This window comes from Bufo gargarizans, chromosome 11 (genome assembly GCF_014858855.1).
Source record: "Bufo gargarizans isolate SCDJY-AF-19 chromosome 11, ASM1485885v1, whole genome shotgun sequence".
NCBI classification, from domain to species: domain Eukaryota; kingdom Metazoa; phylum Chordata; class Amphibia; order Anura; family Bufonidae; genus Bufo; species Bufo gargarizans.
In genome coordinates this window covers 66273163-66292083 of record NC_058090.1, presented here as the reverse complement: position 1 = coordinate 66292083, position 18921 = coordinate 66273163, and the positions used below count along the sequence as shown (strand labels likewise).

The following is an 18921-nucleotide window of genomic DNA, read 5'->3' as shown; positions in this document are numbered from 1 at the left end:
CTAAACACAGAACAGCAGCAGATCTTTCCCTTATACCTTAGGTCTGTGGAGGCTCCAATCCTGGTTTTGGCTCACAATCACTGATGGAAATCACTGATCAACACACGGACGTGTGAATAAGGCACTGGACTGGAGACAGATTCTCCTTTGCTACACTCCGTTAAAGCTTTTTTAGAACACCTTGCATCTAAAAAATGGTATTAAGGCTATTTTCAATCTAGCTGCCTGCCGGATCCGGCGATCAGGGTGACGACAGCATTTGTAGACGGATCCGGGTGCGGATCAGTCCACAAATGCATTGCAAGAACGGATCCGTTGCTCAGCTTGTCCTGCGGATGGACAGATCTGTCTTGCAGTCTTTTTCGGTTTTCCCGGTCTGCGCATGCGCAGTCCGGAAGGACGGATCAGTCCTTCAGTTGTTTTGCAATGCCGTATCCAGCACTAATGCAAGTCAATGGGAATTAATGCCGGATGCGGCATTCCTGCAACTGATCAGGCATTTTAGAATACCGCAGCATGCTGCTGTATTATGTCTGACCAAAACGCCTGACAGTGACGGAACAGAAGGCATGCTGATGCAAACTGAACGGAGTTCTATCCATTGAGAATGCATTGGGATATGCCTGAGCAGTTCTTTTCCGGCATAGAGCCCTTTTGACGGAACTCTATGCTGGAAAAGAATAACGCTAGTGTGAGAGTACCCCAAGTCGCAAACTGTGTTTTTGAAACTTGTTAAAAAATTGTCGCATCTCAGCTTTTACTTTGCCCTCGCCACTTTCCCTAAGGTGGGCATGGCAAGGTCTGGAAAAGGGCATGGCTAGCTGCCCCAAAATATTTATCTTCATTTACATCAAAAAATCTACAGCAGCTCTTAGGAGCCAAAGATTTCTGTTCAGGTGCACGGACCTAAAATATGACGTGGCGTGTGCCTTGTAATATATTAGGGGCATCCACCGGCGGTGCAGCTGAAGTAAAGACCGGAGCTTAAAGTGGCAGTGTTGATAAATCTGTCACATAAAACTGAAAAGCCCTGTCACCACAAAATGCAGTGCAATCTGAAAGCAGTATGTTATAGAGCAGGAGGAGCTGAGCAGATTTCATATATAGTTCTGTCAAAAGTAAAGCCTGTCATTTATGCATTTGTATCTTTGCTATTTCTTCCCCCTGTGAACAGGAGAGAGGGGTCATCATTGATTGATGGCACTGTGTGTATATAACACCTCCTCCATGTACCGATAGGTCTTCACAGGGCTGCGAAGATATCAATGTATACATTTCAAGTTTTGCTGAAACTTTTTGAATAAAACTATATATCGAATCTGCCCAGCATCACCTGCTCCATAGCATGGTGCTTTTAGATTGCACTGCATTTTGTGGTGACAGGTCCTCTATAAAGGCATTAACTCTTGGTCAGATTTGCATAACCTATGAACTATTCAACCCAGTAAAAACTAAAAATAAATGACAATTACTCAATATACCCATAATAAGGTGATAGGGCAAAAATGGATCCTAAAAGATCATTATGGATTCCTTAAAAATCGAAACCTTGAAGCTGTATGATCAGACTCTAAAGAAAAGCTCTGTAAGGAAATGGAAACAAGCTCTTTTTCAATCATATTTAGATACCATTGTTATCTTTAACAGTGCTTCCACCGTATCAAGGGCCTATGACAAAGGTGTTCTCCAGGAAAAGATATTTATGACTTATCCTCAGGATAGGTCATCAGTATCAGATCTGCAGGGGTGCGACACCAGGGACCACCTGTCGCTCAGCGGTTAGAATAGGCCTCGAGTGCCACAGCCTCTTCCTAGGCCAGTGACGTCACTGTACATCGGTCACATGGTCTAATTGCACCTCAGCCCTATGCAAGTCAATGGAGCTGAGCTGCAATACCAAGTTATTTTACACAAATCTCCCTAACACGTGTTGGGACTTTGTTCAAATATTATTTACAATTGGCCACTAGGACCATCAGTGTCCCTTGGTTTACACGTGTTACTAATTCTAAAAAATAGCTTTTATTGCTTGTCCTTAAAATGTTTTCTTAGAACTCTATATTTTCCTATAATTAAAATTGTCAGCATAGCCTGCCTGCCCATTAATGTTCTCACAGTATTATCTATGATTAAGGAGTTTGTCCACTAGGTGGCTCTGTGCATCTGCAGTAGCTTATTTCATACGTCCTTTATTATGCAGGCGTCTCTCTGCTTATATACTACACGCTGTTATTCCCACAGCGTCTGAGCTACTGTGCCGCCTTCTTGAACTAAGCTCCTATCCTTGTAGTATCTCTCTCATACATGAATTCAGGCCAGGCTATTGCTGGCTAAAACGCTAGCGGTTAGCGTTTTAGCCAGCTGTGCCCCCATTACTGTCTCCTGCTCCATATGCTAATTACTATAGGCGCAATGGACAGGAGACATCAGCTTCTCTAGTGGGTGTTCCTTCTCCCTGGCTGTAGCGCTGTCCAATAGCAGCGCAGCGCAGGCAGAAGGAACGCTTAGGAGAGAAGCTGATGTATCCTGTTGATTGCTCCGATAGTAAGGCCTCTTTCACACTTGCGTTGTCCGGATCCGGCGTGTACTCCACTTGCCAGAATTACACGCCGGATCCGGAAAAACGCAAGTGTACTGAAAGCATTTGAAGACGGATCCGTCTTCAAAATGCGTTCAGTGTTACTATGGCAGCCAGGACGCTATTAAAGTCCTGGTTGCCATAGTAGTAGTGGGGAGCGGGGGAGCAGCATACTTACCATCCGTGCGGCTCCCGGGGCGCTCCAGAATGACGTCAGAGCGCCCCATGCGCATGGATGACGTGTCCATGCGATCACGTGATCCATGCGCTTGGGGCGCCCTGACGTCACTCTGGAGCGCCCCAGGAGCCGCACGGACGGTAAGTATGCTGCTCCCCCGCTCCCCGCTACACTTTACCATGGCTGCCAGGACTTTAGCGTCCCGGCAGCCATGGTAACCATTGAGAAAAAGCTAAACGTCGCATCCGGCAATGCGCCGAAACGACGTTTAGCTTAAGGCCGGATCCGGATCAATGCCTTTCAATGGGCATTCATTCCGGATCCGGCCTTGCGGCAAGTGTTCCGGATTTTTGGCCGGAGCAAAAAGCGCAGCATGCTGCGCTATTTGCTGCGGCCAAAAAACGTTCCGTTCCGGAACGGAAGACATCCTGATGCATCCTGAAGGACGGACTGTCCATTCAGAATGCATCAGGATAATCCTGATCAGTATTCTTCCGGCATAGAGCCCCGACGACGGAACTCTATGCCGGAAGACTATAACGCAGGTGTGAAAGAGCCCTTATTAGCATATGGAGCAGGAGACAGTAATGGGGGCACAGCGGGTGAATGGAGCGGCGCACAGGAATAATAGTAAGTGCTGGGACATCTCTGGGTGCCACTCTATGTAGCCTGCTACTTAAAGTCCGGACACATGAAAAGTCCAGCTATCATTGGTGGCGCAGTGCGCCCGCCCCTCTCTTCTCATTGGTGGCAGCAGCAGCACAGGGGAGGGAGAGACTGCTTCCTTCTCCACTGTGCTGCTGAGGGAACATGAGCGCGCTGACAGCAGCGTGCTCATGTGCAGAGATACAAAACTGCACAGCCCAATTATCAAAAAAAAATGTAATCCCGGTATCTTATCGATACCGGGACAAAAGTATTGATTGGGAACCGAAATTTCGATACCTGCAACAACCCTACTGAGGATAAGTCATCCTTATCTTTTCCAAGATAAACCTTTAAAGGTTTTCTCAGAGATAATCCATGTGGCTGTATGAGGGCTCTTTTTTTCCAGGACAAGTTGTACTTTCTAATGGCACCATTTACATTTCATACAATGTAAGGCCGAATGCACACGGCTGTGTTTTACAGCCGTGAGCGGTCCGTGGAACCATGGGCTGGATTCCTGCTGAGAGCAGGAGCGCACGGCGTCATTGGGTGCTATGACGCCGTGCGCTCCCTGCTGTCGCAATACAGTAATACACTGGTATGATCTATACCAGTGTATTACTGTATTGCGGCAGCAGGGAGCGCACGGCGTCATAGCAACCAATGACGCCGTGCGCTCCTGCTCTCAGCAGGAATCCAGCCCGTGGTTCCACGGACCGCTCACGGCGTGTGCATTCGGCCTAAAGGAAAGCTGGACATGTGGTAGAATTGTAGCAGAGTGGAGAATCATCTGTAGTGAATGGTGGATTCTGTGCTATCTATACATATGAATATCTGTCATTGTACTATTGCTTGAGATAAGCAGATAACTACAGTGAAGTGATCCGTACAGACTAAAAGTGGGGTCACTGAAAACTGGAGCATTTTGTGTCTATTTTATTTTTTTAACTATACTTAGTGACGTGTAAAATAAAAAATAAAAATCACCATATAATCTCATTTTCTGATAATGCATTTCCTCTAAAGAGGACTGGTCAAATGCAGCAGGAGCAGCTGGGCAGATTGATATAAAGTTTAAAAAAATTCTATATAATGTGCATTTTATGGATTTAAATCCCTGCTCATTCTGGGTTTCTAAAGTGAATCTGCCAGCTCCGAAACACCCTTCAGACTAGAGTAAGTGGTGTATAGTGTAAATGCCGCAGAGTCCGTTTAGGTAATTTTTATCTTCATATTCGCATTCCTACGCTGTGTTCTGACCAACCAACAGTAAGCTGCATTGAGAGGACTCCTCCATTACGTGCATGAGAATCCGCTTAATGCATTATACTGCTGGTTTGTTGGAGCAGAGTCACAATGGAAGTGAGTATGAAGGTAAAAGGAGATTGAAACTCACCTGTAAAATCTTTTTCTCGTCTTTTCCATTGGGAGACACAGACCATGGGTATAGCTTAGGCTACCACTAGGAGGAGACACTATGCAAATAAGAAAAAACAGCTCCTCCTCCACTGGCTATACCCCCATGCTCCAACAGGAGGACCTCAGTGCGTGCAAAAGCAGAAGGAGACCAAAACCAAATAGTAATAAAGAAAACCGAACCGAGGAACACCGCCATCAGGCCGTTAAGATAGAGATAGAACCAACCCCTCCTGTAACAGACAAGAATGGGTGGGAGCTGTGTCCCCCAATGGAAAAGACAAGAAAAAGATTTTACAGGTGAGTTTCACACAAAAAAAAAAAATCTCTTTCTCGCCCATTCCATTGGGGGACACAGACCATGGGACGTCCTAGAGCAGTCCATGGGGTGGGAAGACCAGCACCTCCAGAGGGAAAACATCCAACGGTTAAACAGGAACCACAGCCTGCAATACCTTGCGCCCTAGGGCAGCATCAGCCGACACCAGAGAGTGCAGCTGGTAGAACTTGGCAAAGGTATGTAAGGACGACCAGGTGGCCGCCTTACAAAGTTGTGATGTAGAGGCTCGATTGTGCTCAGCCCAGGAGGCCCCCACCGCCCTGGTGGAGTGCGCGGTAACCCCCGCTGGGGGAAACCTACCTCGGGACCGATAGGCAATGGCAATAGTCGACCAAATCCACCGAGCCAGAGTGACCATGGAGGCCGCCAGACCCTTTATGAGGTCCCTAGGAAATCACAAAAGGAGTCAGAGCGGCGAAATGGGGCAATAACCGACAGGTACACCTGCAAAGCACCGACAACATCCAGAGAATGGAGAGCGCGTGCTCCTTGGGGTTTGCCGGAGCGGGGCAAAAAGAGGGCTGAATTATGTCTTCATTAAGGTGGAAGGCGGAGACCACCTTGGGCAAAAAAGAAGGGACTGGGTGCAGTACCACCTTATCCTTGTGGAAGACCAAAAAGGGTTCCTTGGAGGAAAGGGCGGCCAGCTCCGATACCCTCCTGATAGAAGGTGGTCTTTTTGGTGGCCATCACCTCTAGGTGAGAAGACTCAGGGAAATGTCCCTCAGGGGCTCAAAAGGAGCCATCTGGAGACAAGACAGAACCAGGTTCAGATCCCAGGGAGGCAGGGAAAGGACATACGGAGGGACCGAATGCGCCTCACCGGACAGAGTAGAGCTAGAGACCGATGAAAGAAAAAGGCCAGAGCAGAGACCTGACCCTTCAGAGAGCTCAGGGACATTCCCATCTCGAGACCCGACTTGAGAAAGGAGAGGACCTCCGGAACGGAGAAGCAAAGGGGAAAAACACCCAACTTTTTGCAAAAGGCAAGAAAGGCCTTCCAAGTAAGATAGTATAAACGGGAGGAAGCTGGTTTCCTGGCTCTTATCATGGTCCTCACGACAGAGCCTGGGAAGCCCCTCTTCTTCAAGATTGAGGTCTCAACAGCCACGCCGTTAAACAAAGCAGCAGTAAATTCTGGTGGAAGAGCGGTCCTTGAGATAGCAGGTCATCCCTGAGAGGAAGAGGCCACGGAACGCCTGCCAGCATCCGAGTGACCTCCGAGAACCAGGCGCGGCGAGGCCAATCGGGTGCGATTAGTATGGTCGGAATCCCTTCCGCCGCGACACTGCGAAAAACCTTTGGGAGTAGAGGCAGTGGTGGGAAGACAGAGGAGCGCAAAGTCTTGCCATGGAGACACCAGAGCGTCCACCACGTACGCCTCTGGATCCCGAGCTCGGGCCAGGAACGTGGGAACCTTGTTGTTGAGCCTGGACGCCATCAGGTCCACGTCCGGGCGGCCCCAAACGCGACAGACGTCCTCGAATACGTCCGGATGCATAGACCACTCTCCCGGATCCACCCTGTTGCGGCTGAGAAAGTCTGCCGTCCAGTTTTCGACCCCTGGGATGTACACTGCAGACAATATTGGAACATGAGTTTCCGCCCACTGGCGGATCCTTTTCACCTCTTGCGCCACAGTTCTGGCATTGTCCGACTGTACTCTTACCGGGAGATACGCTAGGAGGGGGGTCCAATGAGACAGAGGGAGGAAAATTTCTCTTAGCTCCAGTATGTTGATCATAAGGCGGGCTTTCAGCTCTGACCACACCCCCTGAACCGTCCGAGCCCGGAGAACGCCACCCCAACCCAGAAGACTGGCATCGGTGGTGACGACTGTCCAGGAGATTGGGAGGAAGGATCTCCCTGAAGCCAGATTCTGAGGGGACAGCCACCACGGGAGTTCCATGCCAACCTGAGGAGGTAGGCAGATCAGAGAGTCCAGACCCCTCGATGTCCTGTCCCAGAAGGACAGGATCACCTGTTGCTTAGGCCGAGTGTGAAACTGGGCAAAGGGGACAGCCTTGAAGGAGGCCACCATAAGCCCCAGAACCTGCATGCACTCCCTATTGGAGATACACGGGGAATGCCTCCCGTATCCGTGAGAACTTGCATTCCGGAAGGAATACCTGGGCTGCAGTGGTGTCCAGAATCATCCCCAGGAAGGTCACCGTCTGGGAAGGTTGAAGAGATGACTTCGGGAAGTTGATCAGCCAGCCGAACTGTTGTAGAGTCTGAACAGTGATCCTGATGCTGTCTTTGGCCTGGGGACGAGAGGGAGCCTTTTTCAGTATGTCGTCCAGGTAGGGCAACAGAGATATGCCCCTGGGGCGAAGAAGCGCCATGAGCGGCGCCAAGATCTTTGTGAATACCCGCGGTGCTGTCACCAGCCCAAAGGGAAGTGCGACGAACTGATAATGACGGCCGCCAATGACGAAGAGCAGAAATCGGTGGCGAGATTCTGCGATAGGGACATGCAGATAGGCGTCCCGGATGTCCATCGACGCGAGGAACTCCCCTGGAAGAAGAGATACAATAACTGAGCGAAGGGATTCCATCCAGAGCCTCCGCACCCGCAGGGACTTGTTTAAGAGCTTCAGGTCTAGGACCGGATGCACTGATCCCTCCTTCTTTGGCACTACAAAGAGATTTGAGTAGAACCCTGCACCCTGTTCCTCCACTACTACAGACCAGAAGGGAAGAGACCGCTTGTAAAAGGGCCGAGGCTCGGGCTGGATCCCCTGGAAGTCGAGAAGGGAAGAAACGTTCCGGAGGTCTGGAAGCGAATTCTACCTTGTAACCGGAAGTTACAATTTCCAGGGCCAGGGCATCTTAAAAATAAGATCTCCAGACCTGCTGAAAGGAGAGCAGACGCCCCCCCAGCGCAGGCAGTGGACGCGCCCCTTCAGGCAGTGGACGCGCCCCTTCAGGCAGTGGACTGCTTGGGAGCCGCGGGGCGGGCAGAACTCCCCTGAAATTGTGCCCACGGGCACCAGGAAGGTTGAGGCTTAAGGGAAGGCTTCTTGCGGGAGTCCTGAGAGCCGCCGGAGGAGGGGGCTGTGGCAGACCTGGAGGAGGCACGCCGAAAGGACTGGTTCCTAGAGCCAAAGGGGCGAGCTCTGAAGGCGCGCTTGGATCTAGATTGGGGCAGGTGTGTGCTCTTGCCCCCCGTAGCGTCAGAGATAATCTCGTCCAGCTTAGCACCGAAGAGCCTGGAGCCCGGAAACAGGAGGAAGCGTCGGCGTCCCAGACCTTCAACCAGACCTCCCTGCGTCGAGTGACCGAGAGGGCCGAAACCCGCGCAAAAAGAGTGCTGACGTCCAATGAGGCCTCACAGAGGAATGTTGTCGCTTGGGACATCTGGACGACGAAGTTCAGGGTGTCCGCAGAGGCATCCTGCTCGGCGAGATCCTGATGATGGCGCTGCAACCACACCGAAAGCGCCCTGGCTACCCAGGCTGTGGCGAACGCGGGCCACAGACCTGTGTCCGCCAGAGTAAAGATGGCTTTGGAAAGAGTCCAAACGCCTGTCAACAGAGTCCTGTAGGGAGGACCCGTCCAGGACTGGTATTGCCGTATTCTTAGCCAATCTGGCCACCGGTGGGCCGACCTTAGGAGGAGAAGACCACTGCTGTACATTATCTGCCGGGAAAGGACACAGAGTATCCATGCGCCTTGTGGCAGAAAAATGGTGATTAGGGCACTTTGAAAAGACCTTGGCGAACTCGCCATGAATGGGGAATGTGACTGCCTCTGGTGCGCCACCCCTTCTGGAGTGGAAAAGGGGGAATTCCTGGCTACTAGCAGAAGGAGGTTCCCCCTGGATGTCAAAGGTATCACAGACCGCCGTGACCAAGTCTGCCACCATGGTGGAGAGCTTAGGCAAGGGTTCCGATTCAGTGTCCTCGTCCGAGCTGGACCTTTCCCCTTCAGACCTGTAGTCCATGCGAGGGGGAGAGGCTGAACACGCCTCCAGGCGAGGGGGAGAAGCAGAGTCATCCGAGGAGGGATGCTGCTGCGTACGCTGCCTCTTAACGGCCGAGCGCCCTCTGTGGGGGGCACCAGGAGGTGGAGCGGTGCTAACCACAGGCATCGCAGGCGGTGGATCCGAGGCCACCATGCGTTCCATAAAGGCCATGGCCGCACGCGAGACTTAGGCAAAGTCCGCGGCTGCCCTAGCTATGGCAGAGGCCCAGGAGGGCTCCGCGGGCTCCAAAGGGGCGGAGGAGGGACTGGGCTGGTTTGGTGGAGGGGGGAGGAGGAGGTAGATGATCCTGTCCCGAGGCAAGGCAAGAGCCACAGGAGCCTGTAACAGATAGTGGCAAGCAGCAAACCATACAGGATCCCAGTGGGACCTGAGGAGTCGCTTTAGATTTTTTGGGGGCCCTAGGTCTTGGCATGACAGCAGCAATCCCGGAGTCAGGGTCTCCTACAGTTTTGCAGAACACTATCTATCCTACTGTGACCTGTGAGGAGCTGGAGTAGCAGCCAAGCGTGGATGAAGCGATGAGGCAAAGCGGAAGCGCCGGAGCTGACGCAACAGGCTCCGCCCCCAGTCACGTCACAGAACGCGCGAAAAAAATTAGCGTTTGTGAAAACATGAAAAAAGGCAGACCCCGACTCTGAAAATGGCGCCCGCTGTGCAGGGGGTGCTGAAAATAGCCACTGCCCTAAGAAGGAACCTCCTCTCCCTCTCACCCAGCAGGCCCACCCAGATCCACAGGTAAGCCCTAAAGAGCCGTGTCACAGTGTGAGCACAGGGGGAGAAGGAGTTTGCAGGAGAGCCACTGTACTTATCTGAGTCCTGCAGTCTTCGCCCTCTGTTCCGGACCAGCAGGGGTTCACCTCTTCAGTCATCTGGCACAAGGAGTGGCAGTGCACTGGAAAGAGGGCAGGACTAGGTGACCCCGGATCTGGTAGGCCACCGGAGCTGCAGGTCGAGCCCGGTTCCACTTATCTTCTGGGGGAAAAGGGAGGTAGCCTGGGACGGTCATTCGACCCCGGCGCTCGCTCCGCTGAGAGACCAGGGACGCACCATGCGACCCTGCATCCCCTGATTAGAAAAACAACAAACAGGAGAATAAAAAAATACAGGGACAACCCTGCAGGAGCGTCACCTCCTTATCAGACACCAAGCTAAAAACGGAGGTCATCTTGTTGGAGCATGGGGGTATAGCCAGTGGAGGGGGAGCTGTTTTTTCTTATTTGCATAGTGTCTCCTCCTAGTGGTAGCCTAAGCTATACCCATGGTCTGTGTCCCCCAATGGAATGGGCGAGAAAAATTACTTAACCAGACACAGCACCACTTACACGCTTACTCTAGTTTGGAGGGTGCTGACAGATTCCCTTTAAGTCAAGGAGGTGGTCCCATCAGTGATTGACAGCCTGTCCTATAGGACTGTGCATACAGATATGGCTGTCAATCACTGATAGGACCTCCGTCTTGAGGTCCTAGCCCTGAATGAGCAAGAATTTAAATGTATAAAGTAGACATTTTATAAAACTTTTTCCCACAAGACTATAACTGCTCTGCTTCTCCTGCTCTAGAACATGATACCTTGGCTCACATACCATGTTCCAAATGACAGATTCCCTTTAAATGTATAAATTAGAAGTTCTTCCGACAAAACTATACCATATTAATTTGCTCAGCTTCTCCCCTATGACATGCCTGCTGCAGATTGTTCTCTAGGACTGGAATAATGAATGTTTATGATGCATTGCTGGGAATGTATATTCTTACATGAGATGCTACAAGGTTCCAGCATCTGCTCTCGGGTCCTCTACAAACAGAAATGTGCGACTCATGAGGCAGTCCCATGTGGTCACTGCTGACTACACATTTTCACCTACAGCTTTCCAACATTTGTTTCCAACCAAATTCTTTATGGCCATTCACATTTGTAGTAATTAATTTCACATTTTAGGTAACACTCTGCCTGAGGAGCTGGTGATGGTGAGTTCACGAGGGGCCTGGATGTATTTCTGGAGTGTAATAATATTACAGACTATAGCTACTAGAGAGGGGTCATTGACCCAGGGAGAACATTGGCTTCTACATCACAAACTGATTCAGATGGGGGGGGCCCTTTAAACTTGAGCTTTTAGGTTATTTCCTGTCCTGGGGAGGCTTCTACCTCAGTTTTTTTCCTGCCTTCCTCTGGACCAACTTGCAGGATAACAGGCCAAACTGGATGGACAGGTGTTTTTTTTTTCGGCCTTATAAACTATGTAGGTATTGCCTGATGCATATTAAAGGTTAAAGCGTACCTACACTTCGATAAAACTTAATACGTAATAGCGACACAAAAGGTTTTATCAGTGGTGGTCTGAGTGCTCAGACCCCAACGATCACCAAAACAAGAAGAGAGAAGCGCTCACACAGAACACACTCTCCTCGGTGCAGGACACAGAATCGAGATCCATACTTTGAGCCCGTCTCCTGCAGCAAGAATAGACAATGTATAATGAGAGCGCTCCTCTCCCCTAGTTCTAACGATCAATGGTGGTCTCATCACTTAGAATCCCACCAATAAAAAAAACTTTGATACGTCACCATGACATATCAAAAACTTGAAAGTACAGTGACACTTTAGTCTTAATACTGATTGTATACTTCGTCCATGTTCCAGATGTATTTTTCAGCAAAGGTTAGCATTCCTTTTGCAGGATATACAAGAAGGCACTGCTGAAATACCCACCATGCCTACTGATTACCAATACAGCTTACTGTTGGAATAGGTTTTACAGTAGATTTTTTATTTCAGTCATTTAGGTAGCCCAACAGCTCAGGTACTGATCAACATCTAGTTTACAGTGTACACCATTATCCATTTTGTGTAATGATAAAACCAGCAAGGTAATCTGCTCAAGTATACCGTTGCAGGGTCAGATTTAAGAGGACCTTTTAGCACAAAACTCAATGTAAACTGCAGACAGCATGTTATAGACCAGAAGAGGCTGAAAAGATTCTGTAAAACGTATAATTTATATCTCTGCTTTTTCTAACCTAAACACCACCCGCGTACAGCTCTTGGTACACAGGGGAGGTGTCATCAGTGACTGACAGCTATCTCTGTACACATACTTCTACAGGGAATGCCATCAATCACTGATGTGACCCCCGAGTGCTATACGTTAGAAAAAGCAGAAATAAATCTGTGATGAGCAGCTCTGCTTTAGACTAACCCGATTTGTTCATCTACATAACCAATTTTCATTGTGATCCCTCACTCTGTATTAAAATGTATTGCCTCCAGTGAGGCTCTTTCAATATGGCTGCTGTTAACGCAAGACTTTACCGAATCATTAACAAATCTGGGTCCGGATTCATTTTGCATTACATTAATGCATGCGCGAGACTAATGAAGGCTTGCGTTAACCGCAGCCATATAGAAAAAGACTCATCTGGGGCAATACATTTTAATACACGTACAGAGATAGGGATCACAATGAAAATTAGTAACAAGTTGGGAGTTGGATTTGCTAATCACTAATGTAATGTATAAATGACATGTTTAACAGAATTTTTGTATATCTCAATCTGCTCGGTTTCTCCTGCTCTATAACAGGCCGTCTGCAGAACGCTTGCATTTTGTGGGTGAGAAGTACAAGCACATAGGTGTCTAGGAAAAAAACAACCAGGTACACTTACCCCACTCAGTCCCATCTCCTGAACTTCTGGCCTCTCCAGCACCTTCACCATCTTCTGCAGTCACAAGAAAATCAAACTCTTTCAATGCTTCCTCTGTGTCATCAGCAAGTTCAGCGGCTAAGCCTTCATTTCCAATCTGTTCAAGTAAAAGTTAGTGATTTTGAATATTGTCATATTATAAACATTGTATATCCAGACTATCAAGTCTGTTAGGTAAAGCCTCAGTCAATAACTGCAGAGATGTGACTGAGGTCAGGGAAGGACAGGTCAGTAACATACAGCCGCTCCGAACCTTGACACATGGGTCTATCAAGTGCAACCTCTTAGTGGTGGGAAAACACTGCAGATTTTACCGTCTGCCCGACAAAGATATCCTCAAAAATATTGACATGCAAAAGATTTTCAATCCACCCAGCATGTCGGGGTACGTTCAGACTTCACTGCTGACATTCACTTCGCTGCTACTACAAACACTATGGATCATCTGCATGCAATACTGCAGGGAAAACTCGAGCGCTTGCGCTGCACCCGTAGAGTGTGGGTTAAATCCTCTGCATTGAGATTTACATTTCAGACAACAAAGCTTACTCTATGTTTTTTGTTTAATCGCTGCTTATCCATCCCATCGACCTCTTCTATGATGTCCCCTTCATCTTCTTCATCACTGTCATCTGTGCTTTCTAAGAAGTTAAATGTTTCGAGCACGTCACCCGAGTTCCTACAAAGAAAAAAGAGTCACAAATAAATATAAGAAATTTCACTTTCAATTTCATTATTTTAGAAAAAAAAATATTCTGTAACAAGCTAAAATTCGAAAGAGAAGTCGTGGATTGCACATCCACATTCTACGCATTAATCTATTGCCTCAGCGCATCAATTGCTTCTCAGCTGAATTAATAAACCATATATGAGGCCATTAGTATACGGTTTGACTCTGGTCCAGCCCCCACCAAGCCGGCTCCCCATAGAAGTGAATGTTAGCGTACCGCCCGCTACCATTCATTTCTATAGGGCCGACGATAATAGCCGAGCCAGCGCTCAGCTATTTTCCTAGCGATATGCCCCCATTGTCCATGATGAGACAACCCCTTCAACTAGATGGTGCCTGCATAGTATACCTGGAATATCAACCAGGTGAAATATTGGTCATATGAACTGACTGCAGCACAAATTAATTAATGTCAGGTGAAAGCTTTTTTCGAGGACACAAACAGCGTAATGCGTGTGTGCGTTCAGTCTTGTCTCTCCCTGCTCCTTTAGGCCCAATGAAGAATCCCTGGGGGGCTGAGCAGGCCGATTGTGACGCTGCAGTGTCCCGCTTCACAGAGGGGATGCTTAGCAAGCAGTGCGTGAACAGCATTACTAAAACTACACCTGAGAAGCAGAGAAGACTCTCCGGCTCACAAGACCAGCATCCCTCTAGATACCCAATGCATCAGAGAATGAGGGAAGACTGAGCATGTGTGTCCACCTCAGCACATTTACTGGAGGGGACAGACTGCTCTGTAAAAACAGAAGCCATACTAGTGTAACTCCCAAAAAATGTTTAGGATTATGAGCTGGATGCAACAAACAGATTCAGGCAAAAATGCTAAAAAAGCTAATAGAGCATGGTGCACTATTTTGCTGAAAAATCCAGTACACCCCACTATAGGGGTCCACCAGGCACAGCCCAACATATCACGGATCCAGTACTTTGCTTTTTGTTGTTGTATGGTATTAGATTGTCTACCAACAATAAGCTACTGCCTTGGCAGCTTTCAGATAACAATGAATAAACACATTAAAATGCATGTGCACAGATCAAAGACATAAAAGCGACGGCGGTGGTAGGTTACCTTTTGTTCTCCTGTCCCTTTTGTTTGAGTGAAGCTTCTCCACCATTAAGGATCTGTTCTAGGTTCTTCGGTTCTACAGAACCATTTGGCTCAGAACCTGAAAGTCCGAGCAGAGAGCGTACCCTTTGTGACCGAACATCTAATATTGTATCTGTATAGCCCACCTCCTGAAGATACCTGCACAAAATGAAACAATGAGAAGCTAAAATCAAGAGCTGTTTGATCTTAAAGAATATACTCGCAGCCGCTGACAGTATTTTTTTTGTCTTGCCTAAATGCATCTAAAATGAAAAATTTAGACATTTCGCCAGTAACCGTCGCTAATTTCCTACCACTGTGTCTATAGCTTGGTTATTTTCCCCTGTCATGAGAGCCACCACCAAAGCAGACTTCTATCTCTCTGTGGTGACAAATGAAGCCTGCATACCCTGTCCCTGGACTCTTCCTTCTACACATTTGGTATACTGTAGGAAACATGAAGTATGAGTGCAGGATTAGACTACACGGGGTTGAAGGTTGTCTGGTACCAAGGAGAAGCACAGATGCTGGACACAGAATAGTAACATAGTACATAAGGCCGAAAAAAGACATCTGTCCATCCAGTTCGGCCTGTTATCCCGCAAGTTGATCCAGAGGAAGACCCCTCTCTAGTAGCTATAGCCTGTAATATTATTAAGCTCCAGAAATACGTCCAGGCCCCTCTTGAATTCCTTTATTGTACTCACCATCACCACCTCCTCAGGCAGAGAGTTCCATAGTCTCACTGCTCTTACCGTAAAGAATCCTCTTCTATGTTTGTGTACAAACCTTCTTTCCTCCAGACGCAGAGGATGTCCCCTCGTCACAGTCCTGGGGATAAATAGCTGATGGGATAGATCTCTGTACTGACCCTTGATATATTTATACATATTAATTAGATCTCCCCTCAGTCGTCTTTTTTCTAAAGTGAATAACCCTAATTTTGATAATCTTTCAGGGTACTGTAGTTGCCCCATTCCAGTTATTACTTTAGTTGCCCTCCTCTGGACCCTCTCCAGCTCTGCTATGTCTGCCCTGTTCACAGGAGCCCAGAACTGTACACAGTACTCCATGTGTGGTCTGACTAGTGATTTGTAAAGTGGTAGGACTATGTTCTTATCACGGGAATCTATGCCCCTTCTGATGCAACCCATTATCTTGTTGGCCTTGGCAGCAGCTGCCCGACACTGGTTTTTGCAGCTTAGTTTGCTGTTTATTAAAATTCCTAGATCCTTTTCCATGTCAGTGTTACCGAGTGTTTTACCATTTAGTATGTACGGTTGACTTGCATTTTTCCTTCCCATGTGCATAACTTTACATTTATCAGTGTTAAACCTCATCTGCCACTTATCTGCCCAAGCCTCCAGTCTATCCAGATCCCTCTGTAGTAGTATACTGTCCTCAGTGTAAATTACTTTACACAGTTTAGTGTCATCTGCGAAAATTGATACTTTACTATGCAAGCCTTCTACAAGATCATTAATAAATATATTGAAGAGAATAGGGCCCAATACTGACCCCTGTGGTACCCCACTAGTGACAGTGACCCAATCTGAGTGTGTACCATTAATAACCACCCTCTGTTTTCTATCACTGAGCCAGTTACTTACCCACATACAGACGTTTTCTCCCAGTCCGAGCATTCTCATTTTATATACTAACCTTTTATGTGGTACAGTGTCAAATGCTTTGGAGAAGTCCAGATATACGACATCCATTGATTCGCCGCTGTCAAGTCTAGAACTTACCTCCTCATAGAAACTGATTAAATTAGTCTGACATGACCGATGCCTCACGAAGCCATGCTGATATGGCGTTATTTGCTTATTTCTGTTGAGATGCTCTAATATAGCATCTCTCAGAAAACCTTCAAACAGTTTACCCACAACAGATGTTAAGCTTACCGGCCTATAGTTTCCAGGGTCTGTTTTTGTCCCCTTTTTGAATATTGGCACCACATATGCCATGCGCCAATCCTGTGGGACATTCCCTGTCAGTATAGAGTCTGCAAATATCAGAAATAAGAGTCTGGCTATGACATTACTTAATTCCTTTAGGATACGGGGGTGTATGTCATCCGGTCCTGGCGATTTGTCTATTTTAATCTTTTCAAGTCGCTGATGTACTTCTTCCTGTGTCAGACAGGACACTTTTAATGGGGAATTTATTTTTGCATTCTGCATGTCATCTGACAATTTATTTTCCTCAGTGAATACATTGGAGAAAAAAATATTTAACAGCTTTGCTTTCTCCTCGTCGCTCTCTGCGACTTCCCCCTCATTACTCTTTAAAGGGCCGACACCTTCAGATTTATACTTTTTAACATTTATATAATTGAAGAACATTTTAGGGTTAGTTTTACTCTCTTTGGCAATTAATCTCTCGGTCTCTAGTTTGGCCGCTTTTATTTGTTTTTTACATGTTCTATTTTTTTCCTTATAGTTTTTCAGTGCTTCCGTGCTCCCCTCCTGTTTCAGTGAATGATATGCTTTCTTTTTGTCATTTATTGCTTTTGTTACAGTTCTATTTATCCACATTGGTTTCTTTTTATTGCTTAACCTTATTACCATACGGTATGTACCTCTCACAATGAGATTTTAGGATGTTTTTAAAGATATCCCATTTTGTGGCTGTATTCTTATTTTTGAGGACTTTGTCCCAGTTAGTTTGGCCTATGGCCTCTCTTAGTTGGCTAAATTTAGCTTTTTTGAAGTTTGGTATTTTTGTTCCTCCCTGTAGAAACGCTCTTTTGAATGATAATTGGAAGGTTATTACTTTGTGGTCACTATTTCCCAGGTGTCCCCCAACCTGCACGTCTGTTGTTCTGTCCGGCCTATTGGTTAATACTAAGTCCAGTATGGCCGTCCCTCTAGTCGGGTCCTGAACCAGTTGGGAGAGGTAATTGTCTTTGGTTATTGCCAAGAACCTGTTTCCTTTATGAGATATACAAGTTTCAGTTTCCCAGTCTATATCTGGGTAGTTGAAGTCCCCCATAATAACCACCTCATTATGATTTGCCGCCTCGTCTATCTCGTTTAGTAATAGATTTTCTGTGGATATTAGGTGGTTTATAGTAAACTCCTATTAGTAATTTATTGTTGTTTTTAGCTCCATGTATCTCTACCCACAGTGACTCCACATGTTCATGTCCCTCATTTATATCTTCGCGGAGTGTGGGCTTTAGACAAGACTTTACATAAAGGCAGACCCCTCCCCCTCTCCGGTTTTGACGATCCTTTCTAAACAGACTGTAACCTTGTACATTAACCGCCCAGTCATAGCTATCATCCAGCCATGTCTCAGTTATTCCCACTATGTCATAGTTCTCCTCACACATCACTGATTCCAGTTCACCAGTTTTATTAGTCAGGCTTCTGGCATTAGTATACATACATTTGAGAGGTTTATGTATATTTTTTACCCTACACCTTTCCTTCTGAACTGTTCTAGTCCCTCCTTCCATTCCTCCCCCAGTCCCATTACTTTGCCCCCGGTCTCTATCTGCACTATCTTCCCGTCCTATAACGTAATTACCCTGCCCCCCAGTCCCTAGTTTAAACACTCCTCCAACCTTCTAGCCATCTTTCTCCCCAGCACAGCTGCCCCTTCCCCATTGAGGTGCAGCCCGTCCCTACGATAGAGCCTGTAGCCGATAGAAAAATCGGCCCAGTTCTCCAGGAACCCAAACCCCTCCTTCCTACACCAGTTCTTGAGCCACTTGTTAATCTCCATAATCTCCCGTTGCCTTTCTTGTGTGGCCCGTGGTACAGGTAGTATTTCGGAAAATACTACCTTTGAGGTCCTTGCCCTCAGCTTTTGACCTAAATCCCTGAAATCATTTTTAAAGGACTCTCCACCTACCTCTAACTTTGTCATTGGTTCCGATATGGACCATGACCGCTGGATCTTCTCCAGCCCCTCCCAGTAATCTGTCAACCCGATCCGCAATGTGTCGAACTCTAGCGCCAGGAAGACAGCACACTGTTCGGCGATCACGGTCTTTGTGACAGATTTCCCTATCTGTTCCCCTAATAATGGAGTCGCCCACTACCAGCACCTGTCTGGCCTGCCCTGCTCTCCTGGTTCCCTGCTTACTGGAGCTGTCAGACATTTCTAATGAGAACAATTTGCAGGTTATTTTTTGATGTTAGATGAATTGGTGCCCTGAAAAGTTGGTAGTGAAGGTGGACAGAGCCTTCAGGTATTGAATGGTACATTTCTTAAAAACAGATTAGTTGTATCTTCCTTGAT

The 18921-nt window shown here is 47.4% G+C and overlaps 1 protein-coding gene across 4 annotated transcripts in view; it reads right to left on the bottom strand.

Annotated features, from left to right (window-relative positions):
* Positions 1 to 18921, bottom strand: part of STRN3 (striatin 3) — an 83702-nt gene that overhangs the window by 32564 nt on the left and 32217 nt on the right. For all 4 annotated transcript variants that reach the window (XM_044272526.1, XM_044272523.1, XM_044272524.1 and 1 more), the window contains exons 5-7: positions 14653 to 14829; positions 13403 to 13532; positions 12815 to 12950 (exon numbers count right to left, since the gene is read on the bottom strand). In XM_044272526.1, coding sequence (XP_044128461.1) covers positions 12815 to 12950; positions 13403 to 13532; positions 14653 to 14829 — 443 coding nt within the window. The remainder of the gene's footprint in view (positions 1 to 12814; positions 12951 to 13402; positions 13533 to 14652; positions 14830 to 18921) is intronic.